This window comes from Oenanthe melanoleuca, chromosome 22 (genome assembly GCF_029582105.1).
Source record: "Oenanthe melanoleuca isolate GR-GAL-2019-014 chromosome 22, OMel1.0, whole genome shotgun sequence".
NCBI classification, from domain to species: Eukaryota; Metazoa; Chordata; class Aves; order Passeriformes; family Muscicapidae; genus Oenanthe; species Oenanthe melanoleuca.
Genome location: NC_079355.1, coordinates 284,110 through 302,190, shown reverse-complemented (window position 1 = coordinate 302,190; position 18,081 = coordinate 284,110). Strand labels below are relative to the sequence as shown.

Here is an 18,081-nt window from a genome sequence, read left to right as displayed (position 1 = left end):
CATCCTGAAGGGGCGGGATATTGCAGCTGCTGCCGCCAGGCGGGCGGGGCAGCACGTGACGTGACACGTGACGTGGGTGGTGCCGGGGCCCGCAGCGCCCCCTAGCGAAGCGGGAACAGCCGTGTGTGAGACCCCCGGGACCCCGGGATGGGGGGACCCTGGGAACGGGGAGAACCCCCTGGATCGGGGCTCTGTGGGACTGGGGGGACCCTGGGATCGGGGAGAACCCCCTGGATCGGGGCTCTGTGGGACTGGGGGGACCCTGGGATCGGGAAGAACCCCCTGTATAGGGGCTCTGTGGGACTGGGGGGACACTGGGAACGGGGAAAACCCCCTGGATCGGGGCTCTGTGGGACTGGGGGGACCCTGGGAACGGGGAGAACCCCCTGGATCGGGGCTCTGTGGGACTGGGGGAGACCCTGGGGACGGGGAGAGCCCCTGGATCGGGGCTCTGTGGGACTGGGGGGACACTGGGAACGGGGAGAACCCCCTGGATCGGGGCTCTGTGGGACTGGGGGGACCCTGGGAACGGGGAAAACCCCCTGGATCGGGGCTCTGTGGGACTGGGGGGATATCCCTTGGATAGCGGGCATTCCCGGGATCGGGGCTGTGTGGGAATCCCTGGGGTCGGAGTTGTGCGGGATCGGGACTGTGCGGAACTCGGGGTTGGTGAGGTCGGTGGAGAATCCCACGGAACCGGGGCATTCCTTGGGCTCGGACTGAGTGGGCGAGAAATGGGGGGGAACCCCTCGGGTCTGGGTTTGTGCGGGATCGGGGGAATCGCTAGGATTGGGCTGAGCGGAATCGGAGTGGGGGTGATGTCCTCGGGGATCGGAGCGGTGCGGGGTCACGGGGGGCACTGGGGGGTTCTGGGGATCGCAGCCCTGTGCGGTTGGGTGGGTACCGCGGGGTCGGGGCCCGGTGGGGTCGAGGGCAGGGATCCCCGGGCCCCGTGCGGCGGATCCCGAGCCGCGGTGCCGCAGGGGATGCGCGGGGCGCTGCGGCTGGTGCGGTTCCGAGGGGCCGCGGGCGGGGGGCCCCGGCTCGGGCTGGAGGAGGCGCCCGGGGGTGACCTGGTGGATCTGAGCGCGGCGGAGCCGGAGCTGCCCCGATCGATGCGGGAGTTCCTGGAGATCGGCCCCCGAGGGCTGGCGCTCGCCCGGAGGTGGGTGAGGCCAAGGGCGGGTCCCAAAGCTGGGTGCTCCAAAAGAGGGGACCTCAAAAGGGGGGGTGTCCTCATGGATCCCCACAAGAGTGGCATCCAACTCTACATGTTGCTTTAGATGACCCCAAAGTGAGTTACCCCAACAGCTGGCCCCCCAAAAAGGTGGGCACTCCGAATCATGGGTGACCCCCCCCCAATGATGCGTGACCTCCAAGAGTGGCCGAGCCCAACAAGTGGGTCCCCTCAACTGTGGACATCCCCAGAAGGAAAGTCCCTAAAACACAGCTGACCCTTCTGAATGACGCCCCAAGAGTGTGTCCCCTGAGAAATGGGTGCCCCAAAATGCGAGTGATCCCGAGGGTGGATCTGTCCCCACAGAGCACTGGAGTCAGGGCAGCACCGGGTGCCCCGGGCGACTGCACGGCTGCTGGCACCTGTGGGGGACCCCGAGAAGGTGATCTGTGTGGGGCTCAACTACCACGACCATTGCCAGGAGCAAGCTGTGAAGGTCCCCAAGGAGCCCATCATCTTCAGCAAGTTCCCCAGCGCCATCACTGGGCCCTTTGATGACATTGTGCACCCTCAGGACACCAGCGTGGGTACCCTGGTACCCACCCCCACAGTGCCCCGAGGAATGGCCCTCCCAGCCCCCCTTCTGTCCCCACAGGAGCTGGACTGGGAGGTGGAGCTGGCTGCCGTCATCGGGAAGAGGGGGCGACACATTGAGGTACCCCCGGCCCCTGTTGCGCTTCGGGGGGTGTGTGAGCGTCCCCTGTAAGCGGGTCCCGTCCCAGGAGGCGGCGGCGCTGGAGCACGTGCTGGGCTTCACGGTGGCCAACGACGTGAGCGCCCGGGACTGGCAGATGCGGCGCAACGGGCGGCAGTGGCTGCTGGGCAAGACCTTCGACACCTTCTGTCCCCTGGGGCCGGCCATTGTCACCAGGGAGGCAGTGGCAGGTGGGACAGTAAGGGGATGGAGACGGGACACAGATGGGATGAGATCAAGACAGGGAGGGGATGGCGAGACTTTCTTGGCTGCCACTGGCGCCACCACAGCCCCATGTTCCCCATTCCCCATGTTTCTCCCCACAGTGGGGTCACGGTGGCACTACCACGGTGGCCGTGTCCCCCCATGTCACCTCCCACAGACGTCCACAACCTGTGGATCCGCTGCAGTGTCAATGGGCAGCGGATGCAGGACAGCAACACCAGCCACCTCATCTTTAGGGTGCCCGCCCTTGTCGCTTGGGTGTCCCGGTAGGAATGGGAGAGCTGGGGACCCCCAAAGCCCAGGGGGCCACACGGCTGACACCTCATGTGCCTCAGGTTTGTGACACTGGTCCCTGGAGACGTCCTGCTGACAGGGACCCCAGCGGGAGTGGGGGTCTTTCGGAAACCGCCCGTTTTCCTTAAGGTGAGGGGAAATGGGGGCTCAGGTGGGGAACACGGTGGACCCCACTGGGGACAGATGCCACCATGTCCCTCCCTTACAGCGCGGTGATGAGGTGCAGTGTGAAATTGAAGAGCTGGGCACCATCTGCAACCGGGTGGTCTGACAGTGGAGAGATGCCCCAGATCCCACCTCCCCCTCACAGGGTCAATAAATCCACGAGCTGTTGCATTGCTGTGCCCTGTTTATGGGTCTGGGGGGGTTACAGTTGGGTGAACTGGCGGATAAAGGCTCCCAGCTTCTCCCGGTTGGAAGCAGACTGGAAAGGCTGGGAGAGCAGCAGGAGGGGTCCAGTGGGGGTCTGCAGCTCCTCCAGCACCTGGAGGGGGGCACAGGGAGGTCAGGAGGGGAGAGAGGGGGCAGTAAAATGTGGGGGGCTGGGGGAGCTGTGCTTACCCCCATGTCCTTGAAACTCTGCAGGGAGCTCAGGGCCAGGCTCCTGTCGGGATATCCTGTGTGGAGAGAGATCCCAAGGGAGCCCCCAGATGCCATCTCTTAAGAACTCTTAGCTTGGCTTGGGGGTCACTGGCCCCTAGAAACAAGACTCCCCCCAACCTTGACTCACCATCCTCATCCTTGGCCAGAAATTCCAGCAGTGCCTCCACATAGTCTGCCTCTGCAATGGGGAGGGGTGTCAGACCCACCTTCTGGGGGCTGCAGCCCTGCCTCAGTGGCCCCAGGGAGCCACAAGGGGTTCCCCACTTTGGGGGCTCCTACCGGGCTGGGGCCAGGGGCGCTGCTCCAGGAACTCCACAGCCCGGCCGTAGGTCTGCAGGATGGGGCTCAGGAGGCGGCAGAGGAAGAGGAGGAAGCCAGGGAAGCGCTGGGGCTCACTGAGCTGTGGGGGATACATGGCCAGAGCTGGGGGAGACCGCCCTCCCTTCAGCCCAGGGGCAGTGGGGGACCCTCAGTACCTTATAGAACTGCCTGGGGACCTCATGCTCGCTGTCATCGTCGCTGTCATCAGAGAAGGATCCCAAGGAACGTCCCCACAGGAAGCGCCGGGGGGCCACATCACAACCCCAGCGCTCACTCTCCGGCTGTGGGGACAGCAGGGTGTCACCTCACCTCGAAGCCACCCTGTCCCTGTGCCCCAGGAGAGGTCTTGAGGTGCTACCCACCTCCTCCTCCTCCAGCAGTCCCCCAAGGATGAGCTTGTCCAGGATGTCCAGGCTGTGGCAGTCAAGAGGCTGGCAGGGCTGGGGACACAGCAAAGGGGTGACCGGCGACCCCTGTGTCCCCACCTGGAGCGCCAGCAGGGCTGGGGATGACAGGCCACCCCTGTGTCCCCACCTGGAGCCCCAGCAGTGTTGGGGATGACAGGCCACCCCCGTGTCCCCACCTGGAGCCCCAGCAGGGCTGGGGATGACAGGCCACCCCCGTGTCCCCACCTGGAGCCCCAGCAGTGTTGGGGATGACAGGCCACCCCCGTGTCCCCACCTGGAGCCCCAGCAGGGTCGGAGGCAGCAGCTGCAGCAGCTCCAGGATCTTGCGGAGCAGCTCGTCCCGGTTCAGCACAATCCTGGTGACGCTGGAGGGTTGCCCCAGGATTGGCAGCACCTCCAGCAGCAGGGCATGGATGGCACACGCTGATGGGAAAGGGGTGTCACCAACCCTAGAGTCACCAAATACCCCAGCATCCCCAATCCCCAGTGTCCCCACCTCCCCCAGTGTCCCTGACCTCTGCCATCCCCAATCCCCCCAATCCCCATTCCCCAGTGTCAATAATTCCCTGCTTCCCCAGCCTCCCCAGTGCCATTACCATGGTGACACTGAATCTCCCAGTATCACCAATCTCCCTGGCACCACTGATCCCTGGTGTCCCAAATCGCAATGTCATCGATCCCCCCAATATCAACAGTACCCCTGGTGTTCTCCTGCAGCCATCACCCATTCCTGGAGTCCCCAGTTCCCCCAGTGCTCCCTGCTAACAGCAGTGTCACCCCATCCCCACCCCGATGTCCCCGCTCACCGCCCACGGCCTCCCCAGCCAGGTGGTGCCGGACGCCGCCCACCAGCCGCCCCAGCCGTGCCCGGGCCGAGGCGTCGAGGGGCCACAGGGCAGCCCTGGGGGACCCCCACAGGTGGGTGGCCAGGGGGAGCTGCAGCTGCTGCAGGCTGTGCCACACCAGCGCCCGCAGCTGCCCCGAGAACCCCACGGCACAGCCCCGCAGCAGGAGCTGCTCCAGCAGCTCCGAGAAATCCCACATCAGCTGGGGCAGCAGCACAACCTGGGGGAGCAGAGGATTCTGCTGTGAGGGAGAGAGGGGGATTCCCACTGGGAATGCTGCTCTGAGTGATTCCCATTAGGACTACTACTTCCTGTTAAAGGAGGGTGATTGCTATTGGAATGCTGCTCCCAGAGAAAGAAGAGTGATTCCCACCGGGCCTTATGGGGAGGGGAAGTCCTGCTGGGAATGCTATTCTGAGGGAAGGGAAAGATGGAAAACTTATCCCACCTTGTAATGCCTGTGGAGCAGCAGCGCTGCAGTGATTCCCACAGCCATGATGGCAGAGCAAGCTCTGGAATCTGCAGTGGGAGAGAGGGACTTGTTATCTGGGGGGATTAACCTCCACCCCTTTCCCAAGCAGGGAATGCCATCCCAAGGGATGCAGGGACCTCCCTCACCACTCAGTGCGTGCAGCCCCAGTGCTGTCACCAAAATCTCCTCTTCAGTCCCCAAACTGGGACTCAAAGTCCCCACATTCCCAACATCCAGCGGGCTAGGAAGTCAGGATGAGAGGGGTGAGGAGAGAAGCAGGGAGCAGAGAGCCAAGAGGAAACACTGCCCAGGGCTCAGCTCCTCACCGCCTGCCCAGGATGGTGGGAAGCAGCAGCTGCTCTGGACGATTCCCTGTGAGGATTGGCCTGACGAGATTGTTGTTCACAAATTCCTGGGAATGAGGATGAAGGAGCCTGTGGGTGCTCACACCCCTCAGCACCACGAGCTCACTTGATCCCTGGATCCCCAGGGCTGGGAGGAGCGCAGATTTCCCCAGGATGGATTCACTTGATACCCCCAGACACCTCAAACCCCACCAGCATCCCAGGAACAGTCTCCCAGTGCTGGGATGGATCCAGGGGCATCCCCAGCGGTCGTACCTGTAAGGAGAAGGGCTGAGAGAAATCCACCTGGGCACATCCACGGTGGCGGCGCAGGGCCTGGAACACTGCCTGGAGACACGTGCCGATCCCAAGGGGCTGCCAAGAGAGAGCATTGAGGGATTCATGGCAGCTTTGGGGGATGCCACCCCCAGGGATGCTCCCAGAGATCTGGGGAGATGTCTCTCTCCCTAGGGAACTCCCCAGATATTTAGGGGAACAGCGCTTCCTAGAGATTTTGGGGAGCACTGACTGCCAGGGACGGTCCCAGCGATTTGGGGGAGCACCGGTGAGCCCCCTGAGTTCCTCTCACCGCTCCATCCTGCTCCACTCTGCCAGGAGCCACGTCGTAGGCGATTCCCACGGGCACGAGGAGCACGTCGGGCACGGCGTTGTCGCGCAGCGCCCGCAGCAGGCGCAGCAGCCACGACCGCGCCGGCGCTGCCAGCCGCAGGGCGGCCGAGGGCTCCTCCAGGAACAGCACGAGGGGCTGCCGGCTCCGCAGCACCTCCTGCACGTACTGCGGACACACTGGCCATGCTGAGGGCTGCCGGCGCCTCCCTCAGCACTCCGCAGGGATTTCTCAGGCCAAACGGCACCTACCGCATCCAGCACAGCCCCCGGCAGCCCCTCATCCAGCTCACTCCCTGAAGGCAGGAAAATCCCTCCCAGGCGTTGGAGCAGGGATCTGGCGAGGGAAGGACACGGTGGGCATCCCCCTGGACGCTCTGGGAACATCCCAGACGCTGCCTTACCTGAGGCGAGGGCTGGTCCAGGCATCCACTGCCACCCTGGGCAGTCCGATCCCCTGGGACAGGAGGATGAAGGACAGGAGCAGCCCATCCATCTGGGACTGGTGGCTGCACAGGAACACCAGCGGCACCTCGGGCTGCAAGCAAGGGATCCTGGGGTGAAGTGCCAGCGCTCCAGGGGCTGGCAGCGCCCGGCCGGGCTCCCTACCGTCCTGGCAGCTCGCAGCACCATCTCCAGCTGCCCGCGGTGCAGCTGCACGCTCAGGAACAGGCGGGTCAGCAACTTGGGGAGCAGCCAGCGGCACAGCCTGTGGGAAAACTGGAATGAGGAACTCTGCCATGCATGGGGCTCCCCCAAACCCCCAAATCCTCCCTGCCTCAGTTTCCCCAACCCAGCCCTGCTCAAAATTATCACATGTGAAAGGCTGTATGATGAGACCTCCTCCTTGCCATTAGCAACCAGAGCTGTTGTTGGGAATCCTGCATTCCCTCCATCTTCCTGTCCTGCCTTGGGATCCCCAGATGCTCTTATTCCATGAGGAATTTCTTATTCCCAGGAGAATACTTTCCCTTTAACAGCTCAAAAGTACTCTTCATTCCAACTGGATTAGACAAGCACTGAAGCCCTGGATTCCCAGTTGTCACTGATGAGATGGGAAATGGAAAAGGAAAGGGAAAGTTTTCTCTGCTTCCCTCCTTCCTGTGGGGTTTGGATTTTCTCACTCCAGCTCCTCAGAAAGAACTGGGAGAATGGCCCCAGGACCTACAGAGGACCCCGAGGGCAGCCAGCCAAAGGATCCTGAAATATCCCCCAAAGTATGCCAGCACATCCCCCAAAAGGATCCCAGAGAACCACCCAAGGGATCCATGTGTGTCCTCCCAAAATCCCAGAATATCTCCAAAAGGATCTGTATCTATCCCCCAGAGAATCCCAGAATGTTTCTCCAAAAGATCCATGACCTCAGCAGCAGAGGAGAGAGCGGGGCCTGGATCTCCCCCAGGATCTGGCAGATCTTCTCCTTCCAGCGCTGCCGGGATCCCTCATCCCCTTCGGACCCAGGGTCTGGGCTGGAGGCAGCACCCTGCACCCTGGGGACAGGAGCAGCAGGGAGCACCCCAGAACCCACGTGCTGGGGTCCAGAGAGCCTCAGGGGATTCCAGGATCACACCGACCTGGGCTCCAGGGACCAAACAGGATCCCCGTGATTGGTGAGGGTGGTCCTGGGATGGCCCCAGCTGCTCCCACCCACCTCTTGCTGCTGCAGATCCGCACCAGCAGCTCCCCAGGGGTCTCTGCTGGAATTTTCCATTCCCAGGCTGCAAGGAACCCGCAGACCCTCCGGACCAGCCAGCCTCGGAACCTGGAAGGGGACATACAATGACATCCTGGCAGGATCAGAGCCCCCCAGACTGCCTCTTTGCCAAATTCAGGACATTTCTCCCCATTTCACAGCCGGAAATGTTGAGGCACCGGTGGATTGATGCTTCAGGCTGCCCAGCAGGAAGGAAACCTGAGATTCAAACCTGGGATTCCCAAACCATGGAAATTTCCCAATCCATTCCCAAATCTGCACTGAGGGCAAGGTGGGAGGGAGCTTTGGGATATCCTGGAGTGTGCAGAAAGGCCTGGAGTGGGACAGGGGAACTGCATTCCCCATGATCCCAACAGATTCTTCCAAGCATTTCAAAGCTGAAGCTAGGAAGACTTGGAACTGAATGGAGGATAATCATCTGAATTGGGAAGAAAAAAAGCAAAAAATGGATTTCTCCCTAGAGGGAAGTGGAGCTAAAGTGATCTGGCACCTCAAAAATAAAAACATCTGGAAATGGCTCTGTGGCAGCTCCTGAAAAAGGAAAAGGGAGGATAACCACAATTTTGCCTTTCCTGCTACTTTTCCTTCTAGGGGGAAGTGGCTGTTCTCCCTTTTCCCTGTGAGCTAGAGAGAAAAACCCTCCACCTCCCCCAGATCCCAATTTTTGCTCCAACAAATAAAGGCATGACCCCAAATCCCAGTTCCATGACTAGAGCACGGCCCAAGCCCTCGGAGATGCCACTTCCATCCTCCCAAAACTGATTCATGAGCTCGGTTTGCCATAACGAGTAACAGGGAGGACTGAGAGGGATTCCCAGAATCTGGTGAAACGTGGTGGGGAGGTGTTTTTGCAGGTGCTTTCTGCACAGAGCTCATCCATCCTCACCGCGTGTCCGCCTCTGTCACACGGCTCACGTCGCGGAACCCGAGGGCGGCGAGATCCTCGGGGTAGAATCCATCCTGGCAGGAACAACGGGGTCAGCCCCTGCCAGTGCATCCCCAGCGTCCCGGGATCCCCAGCTCTCCTACCCAGCTCCCGGGGGTGCAGGTCTGGCAGCAGTGCCTCGACACCGGGCGGTGGTACTTGCCCAGGAATGGGATGAAAACTTCCAGCTTTGGGCCCGAATGGCTGATCCAGGTTTGAATCTGAGGGGGAAAGAAAAATGGGGAAGGGCATCTGGAGTGCCAAGTGTGGGTGGATAGACCCCAAAATGCACTCGCCAAGTGGGAGGTTTTGGCAAGGAATAAAGGAATTTTAGCTGGGAAAGGTGGTGGCACATTTTGGTGACTGTGTGGACATGGATCAGCCTGGATGCAGGGGAACCAGCCTGGTTTTGGGGATCAGCACCCTGGCAGGATCGGGCACTGGCTTTTCTCTTCCTCACAGACACAGATTCAGTGGGATTAACCCAGATCCACTGAGATCAGCTGGGAAATATGGGCCTGAGGGGGCTCAGTGGGATCTGGGGAGACCCCAGCCCTTTCCCTCCCAACCTCCAGAGTCAGGGGGTACCCTGGAACACTGGGATTCCAATTCCTTTGCCCCCAAATTGGGATCCCCCCCTCCCTTTCTGAGGGGTAGGGTTAACCAATTTTATTTCCTAAAAAAAAAAGGCGGGGGGGAAAAACCCAAATTTTGTTTAAAATGTAGCTGAGAGAGAGAAAAACAAGTGGGAAAATGAGGAGACCCCATTATGATTTGGGGGGATTCAGGAGGAGCAGGCTGGTGGCACAAAGGGCCCCTGTGGTGTCACATACCTTGGGGGGTGTCATGGCTGGGAGGATACCCCCAAACTGGGGAGAAGAGGCACTGGTGCTCGAGGGTCCTGGGAAAAATCCTGGAGACACAAACAGGTGGAAAGTGTGATTTTGGAAGGTTTGGGACACACAGAACAGGGGATGATAGAGACCCTACATGAGCCCCACAGAGCCTGGAGTGACCTTGGGAAGAGAAGGAACTGGGGGGGCTAACACCCCACATCCCCCACAGGAAACCTGGGGGGGCAGCACGCTGACCCCTCACACCCCGCATCTCCCACAGGGAATTTGGGGGGGCGGGTAACACACCCCACGCTGACCCCTCACACCCCACATCTCCCACAGGGAATTTGGGGAGTTACACATCCCACGCTGACCCCTCACACCCCACATCCCCTGCAGGGAATTTGGGGAGTTACACATCCCACGCTGACCCCTCACACCCCACATCCCCTGCAGGGAATTTGGGGAGTTACACATCCCACACTGACCCCTCACACCCCACATCTCCCACAGGGAATTTGGGGGGTAACACACCCCACGCTGACCCCTCACACCCCACATCCCCTGCAGGGTTTGAGGGCAGTAACACGCCCCACGCTGACCCCTCACACCCCACATCCCCTGCAGGGAATTTGGGGGGGTAACACATCCCACACTGACCCCTCACACCCCACATCTCCCACAGGGAATTTGGGGGGGCGGGTAACACATCCCACGCTGACCCCTCACACCCCACATCTCCCACAGGGAATTTGGGGGGGTAACACGCCCCACGCTGACCCCTCACACCCCACATCCCCTGCAGGGAATTTGGGGGGGTAACACACCCCACGCTGACCCCTCACACCCCACATCCCCTGCAGGGTTTGAGGGCAGTAACACGCCCCACACGGGCCCGCCAGGCCCGGCCCGAGGCGCGGGGCCCACACGGGGCCCACACAGGCCCCGCCGCCCCCACGGCCCCGCTGTGTTACCCAGCCCGGCCGCACGTCCCCGGCCCGGGGGTCGCAGCCCCGCCGCCCCTGCGGTGTTTCGGCAGTCGCAGCCCCCGGCCCCGGCCCCGCTCACCGCAGCCCCCGCGCTCCGGCCCGGCCCCGCTCCGCCCCCGGGCAGTCCGGCCGGAACCGGGCCCTGCCCGGCACAGCCCCGGCCCCACCTCAGCACCCGGGGCCTGGTCCCCACAGCGCTTCGGACACCGGCGCCATCCCCGCCCTGTCCCCGTCCCCCCAGCCCCGCTCCCATCCCCATCGGTCCCCGCTCCGTCCCCCCGCGCCCCCGAACCCGGGGCGCTGCCGCCACAAGGCCTCGGTTCACCTGCGGAGGGGCGGGGGCCTCGCACCTCCGCGCCCACCCCCGGGAGCGATAGGGAGGCGGTGGGAGTGGCAGGCAAAAGTGGGAAAAGAAGCAAAGAGAGAAAAAAACCCACAAAAACCAAACAGAAACAAAACCCCAAAAAAACCAAGCTAGGTGTTGGGTTGATGCGGCCAGAAATGTGAATTCTGTCCCCATCTGCTGCAGCCGGGTGGGGCAGTGACCCTGATCTCCTGGCACACATTATCTGCTCATGGCCCATCTTTAAGACAAGATGGGGCAATCATCTTAACTTTTCCACAACCCATCCACCCTTCAGGAAGATATCTTCTGCTGCTGGGTCATTGAGTCCCAGTGCATGACTGATAAAATTACATCATCCCATTGGGAGATGCTCCAGCCAGGGAGAGGAGCCAAACATTTCCTACCCAGATAAAAACTGAGATTTGGAACACCAGAGCAGCCTTTTCCACTGGATTCCAGAGGAAAACCAGACCCTTCCACATCATCCCTGGAGCTTCAGAGGAAACTGCACCTTCTCCAGGAGCACTGCTCCAGCTGAACCACATCTGCCCCTGCAGGAGGATGCAGCCACCATTGAATGGGACTGTGCCAACACCCTGACTGACTGACGGGTGTCAGCTTGGATTCTGACTCTGGCAGGGTTTGGGATTGCTCTTTGTAATACTGCATTTCTATTTTAATTTTCCCAGTAAAGAACTGTTATTCTTAATTCCCCTATCTTTGCCTGAGAGACTCTTAATTTCAAATTTATAATAATTAGGAGGGAGGAGATTTACATTCTCCATTTCAAAGAGAAGTTCCTGCCTTTATTGGCAGACACCTGTCCTTCAAACCTGGACTAGGAAAAGGATAGTGGGGCCTCGTTCCCTCCTTTTTCTTGTCCTTTTTTTTTCTCATCTTTTTCTTCCTCATTTTCCCTTTGTCCTTTCTATTTCTTTCTTGCTTCCCCCCTCATTTTTTCTTGTCTCTTTGCTTTCGTTCTTTTTATATCACGCTTTCTTTTTTCCCTTTTTGTCTTTTCTATCCCCCCTTTTCCCAGATCTCAGATACCACTCCCAAATGTGTTCCCATCGGTGCAAGACTCCCCCGACCTCCCCAAAGGTGACACCTCCACCTCTTCCCCTCATCCCCCTGGTTCCTGCATCCCCCACATTCCCCCCACCACCTCCATCCCCACCCCACATCCATGTTCCCCCAAAACACCTGAAAAGGATTCCCCCTTCAATTTCCACAATAATTCAAGATCAGCAGAGCAAACCCCAACTTCAGGCTCCTTTTTCTCCATTTATTTTATTTTTTTCCATCCAGAAGCGTTCCCAGCCCCAGGAATCATTGCCCTTTCAGGGGGGCTAGGGCCACAACACTCCATTCTCCCTCCAGCTCCCACTTCTCTCCTCCAAATCCCTCATTTCTCTCCAGATTTGGACTTTGGGGGCTGCTCCTCCCCATTTTTAGGGGCCTGGGAACACTCCCAGCATAGGCCCTAAGCTGCTCCCAGAGGAAATAACCCTTGCCCTCCTCCTCGGAGCTCTCAACCCTCATTTCTCTCTTCCACAGCACCTTTTTCACCCCAAAGTGGACTCAGGGCAACCCCAGTGTGCCTTTCCTTGCCTCAGACACAGAGTCCAGTGGCAAATCCAAAACACTCTTTTCACCAGATCCCTCATCTCCCCCGCTTTAATAACTTTTTTGAGTGCTGACACCCCACAGGGACCCTGGGGGGTCTGCCCCAGCCCAAAGGCACTGCTGGGGCCAGGATGGGATCCAGGAACACAGCACCACCTTCCAGCTCCACCTGGGGAGGGTAAGGACCCAGGTGGGACCCTGGATTTGGATGGAGAGGGACTATCCCAGTGCCAGGCCGGATGGCTCATGGAATGCCCTGCTCCACCACCTCCTCCTCCTGTGCTTCCAGAGAGTTCCACCTGGAGCAGGCAAAATCCCAGCTCCATGACCTCTCCCAGCCCTTCCCAAACCTCAAACCAGGGCAAACACCGGTGTGTCTCCCTCCAAGGGCTGATCCACCAGCAGGATTCTCTGTGCAGTGTCCCACTCTGGGTCAGATCAGTCGGGAATCTCCCTCCAGCTCCACCCCAGCGTCACAAATGCTGCTGAAGTGGATCTGGGAGGAGGGAGGGGAGGGAGGCCGAAGGCTGCAGCTCAGGTAGGCTTCCAGGGATTTCAGCAGCTGCCTCGGCTTCTTTTTGGTGGATAATTCCAGCTCTGGAAGGGTCAGAGGGGGAAAAGGGCCTGGATGGTGTCAAGGGTCCAATACATCCTGTGTCCCCACATTTTTCCTTGGGAAAGGGTATGCTTGTCCTTTACTTGGGATGAGGGAGCACAGAAAGCTCAGAGCCAGCCTGAGCACCCTGAGATTGGAATGTAAGGAAGATGGGGCAAAGCTGGAGCCCAGCAGTGCCAGCTGGACCCAAATTTTTGAGGAATATATTAGTCCCACTGACAGCCATGCTCTCTGGAATAAGTAATTCAAGGACAGGGCTTGAGCTATGGCTCCCTGTGAGCCTGGGGAGCCAGGAATGTCCCCATGCATCACCTACCTCGAGCCATCCCATCACAGCATCCCTCTGGGGTGGAAAATGGGAGGAACACCCCTTGAACCACTGGGATAGGGAAAAATTGTGGAAAAACCTCAGTGTGAGGATGAAACTGGGAATGTCTGGACATCTTGGGCATTACAGCCCTTGCATTGGGCTGGGATGTGCCGAGAACACAGCGAGGGGTGTTCTGAGGTTGCTGTCCTGAGGCTGTCTCCCCAGGGAAAGCTGGGGAAGGAAAAGCCAGGAAGACAAACCCTTGAGGAAGAAGCTGGCGTTGGTGACAGTGCCGTGCTGCTGCTTCCAGAGGCAGGAGAGGCGCAGGAAGGCGGCGGCGTACAGGTCGTTCAGCACCCCGATCACCTGCTGCCGCCGGTTGCACTCCCTGCAAACGGCCAGAGAATTGCACACAAGGAAAGATGGTATAAAACAAAAGTCTTTAAAAAATACAGTTTAGGCCCTGCTACTCTAGCTAGGCTAGCAATAGCTTGTAGTTCCCATGTGAAACGATCTTGGGAGTGAAAAGTCTGTTAACACAGCAACCCATTCTTGGAAAGAAAAATAAGTCTGCATAATTTACCTGCATAAACAATAGATCTGTCCCACGAGAATCCATTAAGGAAATGTGTAAACACTTGAAGATGGAGAGAGTCTTAACACGTGCACACATAAGCACTTTTTAACCAATGAATTGATTAGCAAGAAAACTACCAGGCAATTGGAGTTACACGTGAGGTCTGTGAAAACTGTGTAAAATGAGTTACGTGAATAAAGAACTGGCATGAAGAAATGGAGTCCTGTCTGATTATTATTACAACAGGAGAGGGCTCAGCCACCTTCTGGGAAGGGCAAGGACCCGGGATGCAGCTGGAGACTCCAAAACCAACCCTCCTCACCGGGAGAGCCGCTCCTCCTGCAGCGCCTGGATGACGATCCGGGTGATGTTCACAGACATGATGCAGAAGGGAAAATTCTGGAAAACAACCAGAATTCCAGCATTATGGAAGCTCAGTTGGAAAACCCTCCTCACCTCTGGCACCTCTGGCCCTTTGACACTGCATCCATGCATCTACAAATCCATGGGATAACACCCCTACAGATCCAGGCTTGGATGGATGCTGAGGGTTGAGCCCATCTTGTACCCATGCGTAAACCCAGACTAAAACGTGGAATTTAGGAAGACAGGCTCCACTCACTCCCATTTTCTTGTGGCCCAACTCTCCAGCCTGTTTATCCCACTCCAAGCCAGTATCAATCTCTAAAATCCCATTCTCAGCATAAATACAGCACTTGGAGCTCAGCTCCAGCCTAAATCAGGCTCTTGGGCACCTCCTTTTTTTCCCGCACAAGCACGAGGTGGTTCAGCATTCCAAAAAAAAAAAAAACTCAGAAGGTTTTTGTTCTTCTCTTTCCCAGAGTGTTGGGAATTCCAAGGGAAACCCCCTGGCAGGAAGGAGGGGGAAGGTCATGCCTGGGTTTCATGCTGGGAGAGCTGGAAGATCTCCCGTGCCAGAGGCAGCAGCCGGGAATCCAGCACAAAGAAGAGGATCTGCATCAGCCCCAGCATGCCCGTCCCACGCAGGTCAGTCCCGGGATCCGCACCTGGGAGGGGAGCGACAGCACGGAGTCACTTCCTGTCACCTTCCCGCTTCCATCTGCTGTTTGTTCCCTGGATTCCCTGTCACTGCACTTCCAGAGTCCAGGAATCCTGGGATTCCCTTTCCTGAGGGAAAGCTTTCAGGCAATTTCCCTAATGGGGCCATCACCTCACTCATCTGGGCATTAGCCAGCCCCTGCTCCACTCCACCTCTCCTATTCCCACAGTTTTCCAGGAATTAGCAGCTTTTGTAGGAACATGGTACAAGGACAACCCAGTCCAGATGTTGTACTGGGGCCAGTTTGGTATAATTCCTCTATGGGATAAAGGGATTGAGACTGCCCTTGGGAATTTTGTAGGGATATGAAGAGGAGTGGGAGGATTAGGATGATCAAAACCTGGGATCAGTTTTAGGGTCCAAAAAGGACATTGAGGTGCTGGAGCATGCCCAAGGGAGGCCAGTGGAGCTGGGTCTGAGCACAGGGAGTGGCTGAGGGAGCTGGGATAGAACAGAGTTGCTCCAGGGGAAGTTTGAATGGATTTTGGGAATCCTGGGAGACCCCCAGGCAGAGGGTTGCTCCCTCTCCTACCCTGGAAGCCCAGCTCCTCCCAGTGTGCTCCATAGCGCGGGCAGCCCAGCCTGGAGCGTGTCAGCTGCTGGTAGATGGTCTGCAGGATCCGCATGTGCACCCGCTCTGAGTCATCCAGAGCACCTGCAGGGAGGGACCGAACCCCAGCTGGCTGAAAACACTCTGGGGGTTTAAAAATGACCCTCAGTGCCCCAAGAACACCCCTTGGTCCCCAAAAGCATTCCTTGACACCTAAAAAAATAACCTCACATCCTCCAAAAAACCCCCTTGTTACCTAAAAATGCCCCTTGGCACTGTAAAACCCTCAGCAGCCAAAGCTACACCCCCCTAAAAATCCCTCCAGTATCTCAAAAGCACCACTCAGCACCCAGAAGTTGCCTCTTGGCAGCCAAAAGGCCCCAAACTAACCACTCAGCACCCTAAATAGCCCACAGTGCCCAAAACCAAACCCACACCCTCCAAAAATGCCCTCACAGCACCTAAAAACCACAGCTCAGCACCTTAGAACCCCCCTCAGTGCCCAGAAAAGGCCACTCAGCCCCCAAACCCACAGGCCCACGGTTTCTATGTGTGTGTGACCCCCACACACCAAGGGACCAGGTAATTCCCATCCCATTTGCCCCTGACTGAGGGGCAGAAGGGCCGTGGAGCCAGAGGGCTCCCCCCTGGAGCGTGTCCAGCAAGGCACAAAGGGACCCGGGCCCACTCACAGTGTGCCATGGCCAGCGCCAGCTCCTGCTCTTCCCGGAGCTGCGGCTGGAGCCGGGGGGGCCCGCAGAGCCAGCGGAGCAGGGCACCCAGGATCCCCCGGCGTCGCGGCGCCCGAGCCTTCCCCTGCAGGAGGAACAGCCCAAAGCCCTCAGGGAGCGCGGCCAGAGGCAGGGAGGGGGTTGGTGCCCCCACTCCTACTTCCTACAGTCCCGGCAAGGAGCGGCAGCCGGAGCCCGGCCGTACCCGGCTCCCGGAGAGCTCCGCGCTCTGGAAGTGCTGCAGCGCCTCAGAGAAGGAAATCGGAGGAGGGAGCGATCCTGAGGTGCTCCCCAACCCTGCAGGGAGGCAGGGAGTGGGTCAGACCCCCACTGAGCTCTGACTCCCCCCCCGAATGATCCCTGATTCCAGGAGAATGAAGCCGTGGGGAACAAGGGGAAAATGGAACCTCCCGTCCCCTCCCTCCCTCCCGTCCCCCACAAACAACGCTCCCAGCTTCTCCCCACCCGTCCTCCCTCCAGGACACAGCCCCTTTCCCCCTTCAGGGACCTGTCCAGCTGCCAGGCCCCTGTTAGTCTCAGTACCTGACTGGATCTCTTCCAGAGCCTCCCATTCCTCCCGGGCCTGCTGCTGCTCCTCGCTGATCCCTGCCCAAAAGAAGGGGTACAGGTACCTTTCAGTACACCCTGGGGCTGTATTTCCTCCTTTCCAAGGAAAATCCCAGCCGGACCCACCCGGGCCACCACAACGTTTATCTTGAGTGAATTCGGGGAATAAACTGGGACCAGGCAGATTTGACTGAGACACCCGCCCTACTTGATCCCTGGAGTCCCTCCGAGCCCCGCAGGTGAACTCCCCACCAGGAAACACCACGACCGATCCAAGGGATGCAGGAAAAGCTCACCAGGGTCTGGGGACTGCCCCACTCCGAGCAGCAGCTCCTGCAGGACACCCTCCTGCCCCAGAGCCGGCATCTGAGGGGGACAGAGGGAACACAGTGTCACTCCCCTTGACAGACCCCAAACACCAACCGACCCCGAATTCCAAGCTTTTCCCCCAGGAAACAGCACCTGTGCCCCGCGGGAAAGTGGCTCAGGCTCCTTCAGGGGGGTCTGTACCCCCAAGATGATTTTCTGTGGCTGTAACGGCAGAAACGGAGCAATGAGGGGACTGGAGGCCGGGACCCCTGAAGTGAGGGACCCCGCGGGTGTCGGCTGGGGCGCTCCGGCCGGACACGCACGGGCGGGGACTTGCCGGGGGGACAACGAGCTCCTCCGTTCGCTCCGAGCCCGCGGCGCCGCTCATGGCCTGCGGGAGAGCAGGGGATCAGCTGGTGGAAATGGGGGTGTCCCGGCGACTGACACCCCAGAACCACCCCAGACCCTCAGGAACCGCCGTGGGCCACTCAGGGCTCCCCCATTCTGAAGCCCTCAGCGCCCCCGCCTCTCAGGAGCCCTTCCCAGGCCTCCCTCAGCTCCTCGGGAATCTCCCAGCCCGCTCACGGTCCCCCTGGTCCTCAGCACCTCCCAACCCCTCAGGAGCCTCCTGCTGCCCTCAGCACCCCCCAGCTCCTCAGGAGCCCGTTCCAGCTCCCGCTCAGCCCTTCAGACCCCTCGGATCCTTGAGGTTCCCTCAGTCCGAGCCCGCCACACTGCCCAGGCGCGGCCGCGCTGCACACCGGGAGCTGTAGTCCGCACCTCGGTCCCCTCCGCCGTCCCGTCCGGGAGCGGACGCGGGACTACAGTTCCCAGC

The 18,081-nt window shown here is 59.5% G+C and overlaps 3 protein-coding genes across 10 annotated transcripts; 1 reads left to right on the top strand and 2 right to left on the bottom strand.

Moving 5' to 3' along the window:
- Window positions 1–26: 26 nt before the first annotated feature.
- Window positions 27–2,788, top strand: LOC130261872 (fumarylacetoacetate hydrolase domain-containing protein 2-like). Of its 3 annotated transcripts, none has more exons than XR_008842036.1 (8): window positions 27–125; window positions 984–1,165; window positions 1,544–1,760; window positions 1,833–1,892; window positions 1,960–2,122; window positions 2,258–2,422; window positions 2,492–2,579; window positions 2,659–2,669. XR_008842036.1 is itself a non-coding variant. In XM_056508511.1 (8 exons), exons 2-8 carry the CDS (start codon window positions 987–989, stop codon window positions 2,719–2,721), a joined length of 879 nt encoding a protein of 292 aa, XP_056364486.1. In that variant the 5' UTR covers window positions 31–125; window positions 984–986; the 3' UTR covers window positions 2,722–2,788. The 3 variants fall into 3 exon arrangements, 2 of the variants coding, with proteins under 2 accessions (XP_056364486.1, XP_056364487.1); XM_056508511.1 differs by having other exon boundaries at window positions 31–125; window positions 2,314–2,422; window positions 2,659–2,788; XM_056508512.1 differs by having other exon boundaries at window positions 34–121; window positions 2,314–2,422; window positions 2,659–2,788.
- Window positions 2,782–10,902, bottom strand: GPAT2 (glycerol-3-phosphate acyltransferase 2, mitochondrial). Of its 6 annotated transcripts, none has more exons than XM_056508467.1 (22): window positions 10,859–10,902; window positions 9,542–9,621; window positions 8,813–8,929; window positions 8,670–8,743; window positions 7,721–7,831; window positions 7,431–7,559; window positions 6,679–6,778; window positions 6,474–6,607; window positions 6,322–6,406; window positions 6,032–6,238; window positions 5,719–5,817; window positions 5,425–5,510; window positions 5,245–5,339; window positions 5,075–5,145; window positions 4,588–4,846; window positions 4,056–4,204; window positions 3,737–3,814; window positions 3,530–3,655; window positions 3,333–3,453; window positions 3,181–3,231; window positions 3,012–3,067; window positions 2,782–2,934 (listed from the first exon to the last, which is right to left on the bottom strand). In XM_056508467.1, the coding sequence occupies exons 2-22, from the start codon at window positions 9,554–9,556 to the stop codon at window positions 2,818–2,820; spliced, it is 2,280 nt and encodes a 759-aa protein (XP_056364442.1). In that variant the 5' UTR covers window positions 9,557–9,621; window positions 10,859–10,902; the 3' UTR covers window positions 2,782–2,817. The 6 variants fall into 6 exon arrangements, with proteins under 6 accessions (XP_056364442.1, XP_056364440.1, XP_056364439.1 ...); XM_056508465.1 differs by having other exon boundaries at window positions 10,826–10,862; XM_056508464.1 differs by lacking the exon at window positions 10,859–10,902 and adding an exon at window positions 10,701–10,796.
- A 1,241-nt stretch (window positions 10,903–12,143) lies between these two features.
- Window positions 12,144–18,051, bottom strand: ELMOD3 (ELMO domain containing 3). Its single transcript, XM_056508510.1, has 12 exons — window positions 18,027–18,051; window positions 17,570–17,637; window positions 17,400–17,468; window positions 17,234–17,303; window positions 16,914–16,976; window positions 16,576–16,667; window positions 16,332–16,455; window positions 15,622–15,744; window positions 14,906–15,036; window positions 14,331–14,407; window positions 13,692–13,819; window positions 12,144–13,102 (listed from the first exon to the last, which is right to left on the bottom strand). The coding sequence occupies exons 4-12, from the start codon at window positions 17,301–17,303 to the stop codon at window positions 12,939–12,941; spliced, it is 972 nt and encodes a 323-aa protein (XP_056364485.1). The 5' UTR covers window positions 17,400–17,468; window positions 17,570–17,637; window positions 18,027–18,051; the 3' UTR covers window positions 12,144–12,938.
- Between the last annotated feature and the right edge of the window lie 30 nt (window positions 18,052–18,081).

Coding starts and splice junctions, on each gene's coding strand:
- LOC130261872 (XM_056508511.1), top strand. CDS start 987: ATGCGCGGGGCGCTGCGGCTGGTGCGGTTCCGAGGGGCCGCGGGCGGG. Junction 1,761..1,832: donor TGCACCCTCAGGACACCAGC/GTGGGTACCCTG, acceptor CTGTCCCCACAG/GAGCTGGACTGGGAGGTGGA. Junction 1,893..1,959: donor AGAGGGGGCGACACATTGAG/GTACCCCCGGCC, acceptor GTCCCGTCCCAG/GAGGCGGCGGCGCTGGAGCA.
- GPAT2 (XM_056508467.1), bottom strand. Junction 5,818..6,031: donor GAGTGGAGCAGGATGGAGCG/GTGAGAGGAACT, acceptor CTCTCTTGGCAG/CCCCTTGGGATCGGCACGTG. Junction 3,815..4,055: donor CGACCCTGCTGGGGCTCCAG/GTGGGGACACGG, acceptor CTGTGTCCCCAG/CCCTGCCAGCCTCTTGACTG.
- ELMOD3 (XM_056508510.1), bottom strand. CDS start 17,303: ATGCCGGCTCTGGGGCAGGAGGGTGTCCTGCAGGAGCTGCTGCTCGGA. Junction 16,668..16,913: donor TCTGGAAGAGATCCAGTCAG/GTACTGAGACTA, acceptor GCCTCCCTGCAG/GGTTGGGGAGCACCTCAGGA. Junction 15,037..15,621: donor GGAGGAGCTGGGCTTCCAGG/GTAGGAGAGGGA, acceptor CTCCCCTCCCAG/GTGCGGATCCCGGGACTGAC.